The 12,079-nt window shown below is 46.1% G+C and overlaps 1 protein-coding gene across 7 annotated transcripts in view; it reads right to left on the bottom strand.

The window, feature by feature from the left end:
* The window catches only part of RIC3 (RIC3 acetylcholine receptor chaperone), a 48,147-nt gene extending 36,667 nt beyond the window's left edge, over nucleotides 1-11,480 (bottom strand). For 6 of the 7 annotated variants that reach the window (XR_015726911.1, XR_015726912.1, XR_015726913.1 and 3 more), the window contains exon 1: nucleotides 11,301-11,480. Coding sequence is in view for 3 of the 7 variants with exons in the window: in XM_087868059.1 (XP_087724185.1) it covers nucleotides 11,301-11,424 (124 nt within the window). In the remaining 4 variants the exon portion in view is untranslated. The remainder of the gene's footprint in view (nucleotides 1-11,300) is intronic. The other variant, XM_045783011.2, reaches the window with a different exon arrangement.
* Between the last annotated feature and the right edge of the window lie 599 nt (nucleotides 11,481-12,079).

Genomic DNA, 12,079 nt, shown 5'->3' with positions numbered 1-12,079 from the left:
TTTGACAAATTCATTCATTCTCATGGATCCATTATAAGTTTCAAAATGGACAGCTCTAGTTCTGACCTTTCCCCCTCGGGCTCCTGTCTCTTACTCTAAATTCCATTCGTACATATGTCCTTTTGTTGGACTATCATGTTAAACCTAAAAACGAAACTCATTTTTCACCTTCCAAAACCTGCTCTCCTGTGGTTTTTGTTTTGTTTTGTTTTAAACAGAGTGGTTCTCTCAGACCTTTAAGCTTAAGACCTATAACCTCTGCCACCTGTGACCAAGGAAATTCTTGAGATGGTAGGCTAGGGTCAGAATGCTCAATTTGGAAGAATTCAGAGGTTTTTTTCCATAAGGTTAACTGTCCTCAACAGGGAACAACTTCACCTCTTGGATCTTGGTACCACATTTCTTAGAACTGAACCCAGGATGTTTAGAAATTCAAGGGCTTGGGGCGCCTGGGTGGCACAGCGGTTAAGTGTCTGCCTTCGGCTCAGGGCGTGATCCCGGCGTTATGGGATCGAGCCCCACATCAGGCTCCTCCACTATGAGCCTGCTTCTTCCTCTCCCACTCCCCCTGCTTGTGTTCCCTCTCTCGCTGACTGTCTCTATCTCTGTCAAATAAATAAATAAAATCTTTAAAAAAAAAAAAAAAGAAATTCAAGGGCTATAAAACATTTGGAAATAATTTGTTAAAAAAGAAATTTTTGACTAGACATTAAGTGAAATACTCCAAGTGTACCAAAAAGTATAATGATAACGTATGAGCACTTGTACACCTGCCTACTACAGATGTAACTGGAAGGCTCGTGGACTGTCGGAATGTGCACTTTATACTTTACCATGTGAAGTCTGTATTCATAAACTATTTACGGTATTGTCTTGAGTTTTAAAACTTTATATTACGAATGGACAGTAGTGACAGTCGTGCAGCAATATGAATATACTTACTGCCACTGAACCGTGCACCTACTGGTTAAAGTGATAAATTTATGTTATGCATATTTTATCACAATTTAAAAAAAAACCTTTATATCATACTATACCCCTTCTTCTGCAGCTTCCCTTTTCTGCCCCTTTTCTGGGTGGGGACTAGCATTTTGGCCGAGAGATGCACCCTGTTGACTGATATCTGTAGCTTCAGCTCATTCGCTCAAACTGCCATATAGCACCTCCTAGTGTGCCCGTTATCACAACTTATTCACCTCCTCCCTAGCCGATGAATATTTAGGTACTTTTCTATTTTTCACTATTATAAACATTCTACCTTATAGCTACATTACAAAGAGGATTTGTGGTTTTTAAAAAATTTTGCCTAAAGAAACAAACAAACAAAAACAGCTCAAGAGGGGCATCTGGGGGCTCAGTCAGTTAAGCGTCTGTCTTCGGCTCAAGTCATGATCCTGGAGTCCTGGGATTGAGCTCCACATCAGGCTGCCTGCTCAGCGGTGAGCCTGCTTCTCCCTCTCCCTCTGCTCCTCCCTACCCCAGCCCACCCCACCCTGCACTCTCTCAAATACATAAAAAATAAAAAATAAAAAAAAACCACAGCTCAAGAGATCAGAATATTAAAGATATTAGAACATTAAAACTGCACTTTTCAAAATAGAAAACAGCTGTGTTCACTATCTCTATATGCACTTAAGTATTCTCTAAAATGGGACTTGACTAAGTCCTAATTGTTTATTGAAAGCTTTCCCCATATTTAGGTTTATTTAATTATTAAAATTTCACTTAGCATATCATTTAAGCTTGACTACAAACTTACTGGATTTTACAGAGTGAAGTTCTACTTTCCCTTGTTAATAACCATCCTTATTGCTAAGAACAAAAACTCTAGCACTGTGAACAGAAGAGCTTTCTGAAAGCAGCATCAAACCATCTGCAACATTTCATTCTTAAGACAAATCAATCAATAAAGAACTGGATGTGTTTATATATGATTACCGCAGTTTAAGAAAGATCCTTCTGGGCCAATTCCTTAAGATATGTAAGCTTCTCCTTAAATACTGAGGAAATTCTAGAGGCCAAATTTAACTTGGCATTACCGAAAGTGGAGGCTGGGACCACAGCTGACTGTCCCTCATCAGTCTCCTCCACGGCCCCTCATCTTGTTACATCCCCTCCTACCTAAAGCGGGGCTCTGCCCACCACGGCTTTGATTTTCTGGTTTAACCAGATCTTTTCTTCATCTTTTACCAACCTCCCCACTCCCAAGTCATGCTACATACTGTTAAGAGATACTGTGTGTCTAAGTCGTTAACACAGGGCCTAGTCCATATACCCTACACATATTAATTATTACTGTTTTGTTAGGAGTCCTCTTCCTAAAGCATAATCCTAATGGGTCTTGCCATTTCTCCCATCAAAAGCTTTCAATGGTTCCCACTGAGGACAAGACTGTGTTACATAGGAGCCAGCAAAGTGAGTAAAATCAGTACTATCTTTTCAGAGCTATTAGTTAAGACACTGGCTAGGCCTCCAACTATTTAACTGGAGGTTAAATGAAACTTTAAGATTTAACTTGAGAGAGAGAGCACGCGAGCTTGCATGTGCGCGCCCACAGAAGCAGGAGGAGGGGCAGAGGGAGAAGCAGCCTCCCCGCTGAGCAGGGAGCCCGATGCAGGACTTGATCCCAGAACCCCAGGATCATGACCTGAGCCAAAGGCAGATGCTTAATGGACTGATCCACCCAGACGGCCCTAAATGAGCCTCTCTAGAGCTAACTTTGATCATCTGTAAAATGGATATAATTAGGGTTGTTACAAGGATTACAGATTAGGGGCACGTGGGGGGGCTCAGTCGGTTAAATGTCTGCCTTCAGCTCAAGTCAGGATGCCAGGATCTGGGATCGAGTCCCGAATCAGGCTTCTTGCTCAGCGGGGAGCCTCTGCCTGCTGCTCCCCCTGCTTGTGCTCATGTGTGCATGCACAAGCACTCTCCTTCTCTGTCAAACAGAATCTTTACAAGAAGGATTACAGATTAAATATCATATACAATGCACCATGCATGCGCAGTGGGTATTTAACAAATCCTGGTTTTGCCTTCCCTACAAACAACTGAATTCTATAATCTAGTCCAAAAGTACCTCTTCATATTTCTTTCCCATTACATACTCCTGATTCAGCCTAACTAGACTTCCCACCATGCTTTGAGCCTGCCTTGTGATTTCGTACCACTAAGCCTTTGCTTTTTGCTGACTCCAGTGGTTTTGCTTTTCTCTCTGACTCCACATGTCTAAATCCAGCTTATCCTTCAGGGCCCAGGCCACATACTGCCCACATCCCCAATGCCTTTTCCCATGTCACTCCCATGCACTTAGAAAACACTTGGGGGCGCCTGGGTGGTGCAGTCGTTAAGCGTCTGCCTTCGGCTCAGGGCGTGATCCCAGCGTTCTGGGATTGAGCCCCACATCAGGCTCCTCTGCTATGAGCCTGCTTCTTCCTCTCCCACTCCCCCTGCTTGTGTTCCCTCTCTCGCTGGCTGTCTCTATCTCTGTTAAATAAATTAATAAAATCTTTAAAAAAAAGAAAAAAGAAAAAAAAAGAAAAGAAAACACTGCTTGAACCTCTTTAACTGCACTTATCACAACTGGCCTTATTCAAAAGCTATATTTATGTGCCTTACAGCCTCTACTTGAATGGACCGAGAAACAGAAATAGATAAAATCTTCCACTAAGTTCTATTTCTACCCAGTTTTATTCGGAGCTGACTAAAACCTATAAATCCTTTGAGAGCACCAGAAAAGATGCCTCTGACATCCAGAAGCTGGCCTAGTACTATTGGCTAGGCCGTGGTGTTGGTATGAGCTGGCCTGGCACTCATAGTCAGGTCTTGGCGTTCTCCTGTTAAACGTCAGCGATCTCAGAACATCAACATTCTGTGACCACCGTGGATCAAGACAAAAGAGTAAGACCACTTTGTAAGCTGCCTGAACACAGACAAATCATGAATACTACCCAAGCTAAAAAATATCAAATAGCCCCCATTCCCAGACAATGAGTGACTGCTGCTGCTGCTTCACGAATTACAGCTTCAGCCTTCTCTAGTGTGTTCTCCCTTTAGATAAACTATTAAGATACCCAGCCGCAGAATTTGCCTTACTTCCTGACGGCATCCAATCCAGAGCAAAGCCCCACATCCTTAAACGTCCTTCAAAATCACCTAATACATGTCCACACCCTATAATAAAGCTTTTCTAACAACCTCGCTGTGATGCTGCAGGCCCCCATGGGGTGCGTTCTCCCTTGCCGCAAGTAGTAAATCCAGCTTCTGTAACTACAGGCGTTCCTTGCGCTCTGTGGCTGAAGGGCGAACGGTGAACTTCTTGAATAAAAGTCTAGTGTCTTGTCTGCACCTGGGTCCCCTACAGGGTATGCTCTGGGTCTTGCATGCTGTACACTTTGCTGGACTTACCTGGATGACTTACACTGGGCCTGCTCGCCTTTACTGGAATCTCAAGACCCAGCACAATTAGCTACTCTCAGGACTAACAATTTTTTACGTCATTATCCTGAGTGTTTTTTAGTTTTGAGAACAGAAAATGACAGTCAGGGTGACTGGTAAAGGTGCTCCTCACCCACCACTCTGCTCCACACTTGCTCCCCTAGAAGTTTCTGAACTTGAAAAAGTGCCTAATTTACATGTGTTCACAGGGTCTCCAACTGTCTCCTCCCTTCTCTGACACTCTTTCAGAGCAGAGACTTGAGGATTCGTTAGGAGAAAAAAGGTAAGGGACCAAAATAATACATTGTCCTCAAGCACTTATACACCAAAACAAAGAGCTAATTTAAAAATTAAATACGTATATGTATTATATATGCATACATACACATACATGGACACATAACTGTACATACGTGTGTATATATTTCCACATCTTAGATAGTTCAAGGTCAGTGGGCAGAACTCACCTGAGGAAAACACGGTGACTTAAGAGTCTGAGCTATTTCAGAGGAACAGGGCCACTGGGGAGGTACTGGTAAGGAACCCTATTTATAAGTAGTCAGAGTGAGTCACCCACTAGAAAACATGGGCAGGCAGGAGCAGGAGGAGAGATGCCAGACAGGACCCTGTCGTGGGAGCACCCCAGGATCCAGCTGTGGAGGTGGTGAGCTGGACTCTCCCGAAGCCGACTCCAGCACAGAAGCAGCATACTGTCGCCCTGGAGGGCTTCGACTACTCGGCACCTGTTCGAAGCCTCAGTGTGCTAACCCTGGAACAGCTGACAAGTTCCTGGCCTCGCATGCTGAGGTCTTCACGTTACACAGGTACCGAAGGTGAAAGGAGGGGAACTGCTACTTTGACCGAAGAAACCGGTCGGTGAAATGAAAAGAGAACTGCAGGAGAAAGAGACTGTGCCAACTCAGTATTTGTGGCAACAAAGTAAGGGTTGTGTGGCACAGGCCCCAGGAAGGCAGAATTACGTTCTGAAAACAAAGAGCCCCACGGCATGAGACCCTTTCCTAAGAGGAAAGCTCTTAAAATGCATTGCTGCTTGGGCATTTCAAAAACTGTCAGTCAGATAGGAAAGGCGGGGGCGGGGGGAAGATATACAGGTAGTTCTTCTAAGAGAAGAGAGAAAAGATGAACAAAAAGACACATAACTGAATGAGCGGCAAGACTTGGGGGAACCACAGGAGGCCAAGGTCCAAAATAAACTAAGATTTACCAAAAGGCTAGCCAAAGCGAAAGAGGTATTTTTAGAGCAAAAAAGGCAATTTACCTGATAAAAATGTAATGCTGAGGAAGCAGAACTTCTGAACTTCTATTTTGCTTTCATATTCTCTATCAAAGGGAATAAATTTGGGGTTAAATGAAAGAGAATCAGCAATCCTAAAGACAAAAATAAAATCTCAGATGGGTGAGGAGGATAAGTCTGTCCACTAAGTAATTTCTACCAAGACTAGAAAACTTGCAAGAAAGGTCATTAAACTAAAAGAAAACTTTAAGAAATTATGTTGATAGAGAAAAATTTTAAAGAATGGAGCAGGTAACTATTGTTCCAGTCTGTAAAAGGTAGATGGTGGACTTTTCAACTATAGAGAAGTGAGCACACCGTAGCTCTCGGATGAGATTCTAGACAGCATTCTTCAGGAGATTGTGAGGAAGACGGCAGACTAGGAGGGTCCTGAACTTAAGCCGTGGGAACACAGAGATAACAGCTCTCTCTGTGCGACTAATTCCGAGAATGACCCGAAGACTGGCAGAACAGTGCTTCCACATTTAATCCTGGCGGGGGGGGGGGGGGGAGTTGAGAAGGAAGGCCGCTTTGAAAAAGGGCCGAGGAGCAGAGCTGAGATGGGGGGGAAACCCAGGTAAGACTAACCACAAATGGGAAGGAGGCCACAAGCATGGAGAAGCTAGAGGATCAGACCCCACCCTAGGCTTTGGGGACTCACACTGGGAAGATGAGTCCCCATTAACATCTGGCATTGGGGGAAAAAAAAAAAATCAGTGGAGCTTAACTTAGCTTTTAAAATCAGCGGGGTTTGGGGCGCCTGGGTGGCTCAGTCATTAAGCATCTGCCTTTGGCTCAGGGCGTGATCCTGACGTTCTGGGATCAAGCCCCATGTCAGGCTCTTCCACTGAGAGCCTGCTTCTTCCTCTCCCACTCCCCCTGCTTGTGTTCCCTCTCTCGCTGGCTGTCTCTCTCTCTGTCGAATGAATAAAAAAAAAAAAAAAAATCAGCAGGGTTTAACTCTGGGTACTTTAAAAATCAACCTGCTTAACTCCAGGAAAACCGAAGGGAGATGGGAAACTGAGTCCTCGCCTTAAAGCATAATAAATAACTTGGCTTTAAACACAGCATAGAAACAAGTTTGAAAAGTGCCTGAGGTACACGTGACGGAGATGTATTTACTACCTCAGACCATGTGCTGGAGACGCAGGCATCTTCAGGAGACTCCAGCAACAGAAGTGCTGGCAAACGCCATTTCTCTTCTCCTCCCCAAGCCTAGACAGCCAGACATTTGCAAACACCAGCACGAACCCTCTCCACCTCTTTTGCCAGTACCGTGTGTGCAGCCCCACCTTCCCCTGCGCAGCCTGGCAGGCAGCTGTCCAAAGTGGCTCCAGCCCCACCACTCCCTGCGAACAAGCCCAGCAAGGACCAGCGCCGCGCCAAAGTGAATCCTGTGCTGGGGAGAGTGAAAGCTAACCTCACACACCGGTGCCCCTGCAGTTCCAGCAGCCAAGCCTTTCCACTGGCCACGAAAGGAGAAACCCCTGCCTCTGGTGTGTCTGCAGCCGTGACAGAGACCAAGTGCAGAAATCAGGATGACCGCTAACCCACCCACCTGTGCTCCCAAACAAAGTCAACAGCACAAAATGGGCAAAACCCAGATGAGCAGCAACCACAAACCAAAAGCAACTCGGGATTTCATATATCACAAGGTCAGCAGGTAAAATGCCAAAAATCTACAGCAATCCTCAGGGTGCATTAATAGAAACCGAGAGTTTTTATTTTTTATTTTTTTATTTATTTATTTTTTTAAAAGATTTTATTTATTTATGTGACAGAGAGACAGCCAGCGAGAGAGGGAACACAGCAGGGGGAGTGGGAGAGGAAGAAGCAGGCTCCCAGCAGAGGAGCCCGATGTGGGACTCGATCCCGGAACGCCGGGATCACGCCCTGAGCCGAAGGCAGACACTTTAACGACTGCGCTACCCAGGCGCCCCTGAAACCGAGAGTTTTTAAAAGGAGGGTTGGGGGCAGGGAGGAAACAGGTGTGCTCTTCCATGAGCTAACAGGCTTCCACTTGCTATTATTTGCCTTCTAGAGGGCTGTGCTGAGAAACCTGGAACTAGGTCATAGGAGGAATGGATGAACTACTTCAGATGTCAACGTAGGAAAAAGACTGAAGAAGGGGACATGATGCTAGTCTGCATTTTTTTTTTAAAGATTTTATTTATTTATTTGACAGAGAGAGAGCGAGCCAGCGAGAGAGGGAACACAAGCAGAGGGCGTGGGAGAGGAAGAAGCAGGCTCCCAGCAGAGAAGCCCGATGTGGGACTCGATCCCAGAACGCCGGGATCACGCCCTGAGCCGAAGGCAGACGCTTAACGACTGAGCCACCTAGGCGCCCCTAATGCTAGTCTTCAAATTCCTGAACTCACCAACTTTCCCTTTAATCTATTTTCCTCCATTCCTATTTTGGTGAAGGGCATCACCATCTGTCTAGTCACCTAAGCCAATAGCTTGAGACTAATCCAAGATGCTTCCCTCCCCTTCCCCTTCCAATTCTACTTAAAAACGGCTCTTAAGGGGCGCCTGGGTGGCTCAGTCGGTTAAGCGTCCGAGTCTTGATTTTGGCTCAGGGGATGATCTCAGGGTCGTGAGCTCAAGCCCCATGTCAGGCTCTGCGCTTAGCGTGGAATCTGCTTGAGATTCTCTCTCTCCCTTTGCGCCTACCCACACCCACATGCGCACATGTGTGCACCTCTCTCAAATCTTTAAAAATGGCTCTTAGACTGAAATTTCTAACAATGTTAAATTTCGAATCATAAAAACAAAAATAAAAACCAGAGAAATATAAAAGTTTAAAAAAGCTCTTAAAATTGTTCTCCTCCCTCTTACCTAATGATGACAGCCTCCCCTGCTCTACTTCCTCTTTCCTCCCTCCTCCAGTACCTCTGTATCCCTTTGAGAATCTCTCTCAACTTCATAGTGGTTAATCACTAGTTAACCAATATATTCTTTCTACCAAAAGCCCTGCAAGTAACTTAATTCAAGCCATTAAAATGCACGCATAGGTTAGCCAGAACTACTGGGAAAGAACGAGGGTGGGGGTGCGGGGTAGATAAAAGTAAGGTGCGAGTGAAGGAAGAGTTTAAAAGAAAAGACATGCTCCTTCTCTGGACAATGGAATGTGAGAGGTGATGGCTGGTACTGTTGCAACGACTGTTGCTATCCTGAGACAGCAGTCAGAGGACAGACCCAACTTGAGAAGGAGCTCGTGACTTACGCTTTTCATAACTGGAAGCCTGTATCTCCCACTCCTCTGCACCCATTTTGACCATTCCCCCACCACCCCTCCCATTTGGCAAACATCAGTTCTCTATATTTATGGATTTGTTTTTGTTTGTTCATTTTTTAGATGCTACATATAAGTGAAATCCATACTATTTGTCTTTTTCTGACTTATTTCACTTAGCATAATACCCTCTAGGTCCATCCAAGGGCAGAGAGTTTAGTTGGCAAAATTTCAGTTACTGAAATATATCATTTAAGAGAAGTTTTTTTCCTAGGTTATACTCTGTTGGTAACTAATGCGAAAAGAATTCACAATATTAGCAGCTTCATAAACTTGAATTATTCATTTAAAAATATTTATCAACTGCCATTTTAGGCAGATGCTAAAGAAACAGTGGTAAACAAGACCAAGCCCTTGCCCTCATCAAACTTTTATTCTTGAAGGTAGAAACAGAAAAAAAGGAAATAAGAACATTTCATATCATACAGTAAATTCCTTCAAGAAGGAAAACAGAACAACATGAAGGAACAAGGAAGGATGGGGGTGGAGTCATCTTAGCTAGGGTCCCTAGGGAAAGTCTCTGAGAAGGTTACATTTGAGCAGAAACTTGAGTAATTAGATGGAAGCTGAGGGAAGAAACTCTAGGAATAAGAAGAACAGAAAGTGCGAAGATTCTAAGATGAGAACATTGAATATCAACTCGAGTTCTCAAGGGAAAGAGCCACATTTAATCTCTATACAACATTCAGAAGAGTATCTCCCACTCACATTCAATACAACTTATTCAACATAATTCAGCATAATGGAATTCAATTCAGTAAAATACTGAATTAGAAAAATCTTTACGGCTCAAGATCATTATGAATTAATCTTCAAGGCAGACAAGGCAGTATCCTTAGACAAAATGAGTAAAACCTTTGGGATTTTGTAATAAGGCAGAAAAAAACCCAACATGATATTTTAGAAGTCTCTTTCAGGTAGATAGTTTCACAAGCCTAAACTTTATCAAGCATATTCTAACAAGAGGATTCTGGGTTCAGTCTGTCCTCCACCCCTAGAGCTTAGTGCTTTGCATCTGCAGCATTTCTATCTATGATGTGCAAGAGAATGGAACGATAGTCACTGTGCACACATTACAGGGAACTGGATTTCAGTTCAAAAGGAGCTGTCCAATCATCAAGAGGCTGAACATTAGTGGAAGTGTTTGGAAACTGTAAAACCATCCTCACGGGTATTACAGAGATAATTTACAGGAAAAAGTTACCAGTAGAACTTCAGGAGCTACAGAGAATTGTTCTAGTTCCTTCTCTCAGCTTGGACATCCATCCCTTTACCCTTACTTTGTAAAAGCCCCTGAACGCAACCAACAGGGTGGATTTGTAAACACTACATACACCGTACCAATAACAAAGGATTAGCCAACACTTAGGGGGAATGTAGTAATTCGGTCATCTCAGTAATTGAAGTTTGAATTAAAATCTTCAGATTATATTTTTAAAGGCATAAAAACCAGCCTGAAGCGGGGAGCCGGAAGTACAAGATGATTTCAGGCTAACAATAGCAATTCCAATTGACTCGACTTCATACAAAAGCGCGACACAAGTGAAGTAAGTCAAGCAGAGAAAGACAATTATATGAGTTCTCTCATCTATGGAACATAAGAACTAGGAAGATCGGTAGGAGAAGAAAGGGATAAAGAAAGGGGGGTAATCAGAAGGGGGAATGAAACATGAGAGACTATGGACTCTGAGAAACAAACTGCGGGCTTCAGAGGGGAGGGGGGTGGGGGAATGGGATAGGCTGGTGATGGGTAGTAAGGAGGGCACGTATTGCATGGTGCACTGGGTGTTATACACAACTAATGAATCATCGAGCCTTACATCGGAAACCGGGGATGTACTGTATGGTGACTAACATAATAAAAAAAACATTAAAATAAAAAAATGTAAAAAAAGCGCGACACAAAGCACACAGAAACCCCAGAGAGGGGAATCCAAGCGGGAGGCCCTCTGGACTCAAAGCACCTGAACAGATGTGACAGCGGAGTGAAGCCAGTGGGGGGAAGGGGCTGCAAACATGGGGTGAGCGAGAGGCCACCTGGAGGGTACCCAGGCACGCACGCCTGCATCCCCGGCCCTTCTTGCTGAAGAAGGTCGGGATCGACCCGGGCTCGGTGGACTCCGGCTGTCTGCCGACTCCAAGGGAACCGCGGGGCTTGGCACCTCCCAAACACCGCCCGGTCCACCCTCTGTAGCCCGTTTGGAGGAGACCTCGAGTCACCCCACCCTGGAGCCGCATTCTCCGAACGCGAAGAGGGAGCTAGGCTGCGCCTACCTTCCGGGGCCGGCGGCGGCTCCTGCCGCTTTCCGCGGGACAGGAAGGTTTTGGGCAGCAGCAGCGACACGGCCAGGACGAGCCCCGAGGCGAGGGCCACCCTCTGCACGGTGGAGTATGCCATGGCCGCCTCCCTCGCCACAGGTGCGGACGCCAGCCGGAACCGGAACCGCAGCGCCGGCGGCCTCCTCCGACCGCACCGCGGGCTGCGCGGACGGCGACGCGCGAGGGACAAGTGCGCGAGGCACGCGCTCGGCGGTCCCGGAGTCCGTACCGCACCCGCGCCCTCGGGTCTGGGCCAACGGGAAGCTCCTCCCTCTCCACGCCCCGCGGTGCGTTCTCCCCCGCCGAAAGGCTGGCGGCTGTGCCCTTCCTTGTCCCGGTCCGCCGTTCGCCCCGCTGGCCGCCCGCCCCGAGCCCGCCAGCAGCTCCTTACCGCAAGCCGCTCCCACCGCCCGCAGCCGGAGCGGAGAAGCGCAGCGCGCCCCTGATGACCTCGCTCCACGGTGTGAAACCCTACAAAGGCCTCTCCACCCTCAGCACGACTGTCACATTGCTTTGTGCGAGACCTCCAAGCCCTAAACGATCCGTTCCTTTTTTTTTTTTAAGATTGTATTTATTTGACAGAGACAGCCAGCGAGAGAGGGAACACAAGCAGGGGGAGTGGGAGAGGAAGAAGCAGGCTCATAGCGGAGGAGCCTGACATGGGGCTCGATCCCATAATGCCGGGATCACGCCCTGAGCCGAAGGCAGACGCTTAATCGCTGTGCCACCCAGGC

The sequence above is a fragment of the Ursus americanus genome, chromosome 16, assembly GCF_024610735.1.
Source record: "Ursus americanus isolate L20-20 chromosome 16, mUrsAme1.1.p, whole genome shotgun sequence".
Taxonomy (NCBI): Eukaryota; Metazoa; Chordata; class Mammalia; order Carnivora; family Ursidae; genus Ursus; species Ursus americanus.
This window is presented reverse-complemented; position numbering and strand designations above follow the sequence as displayed.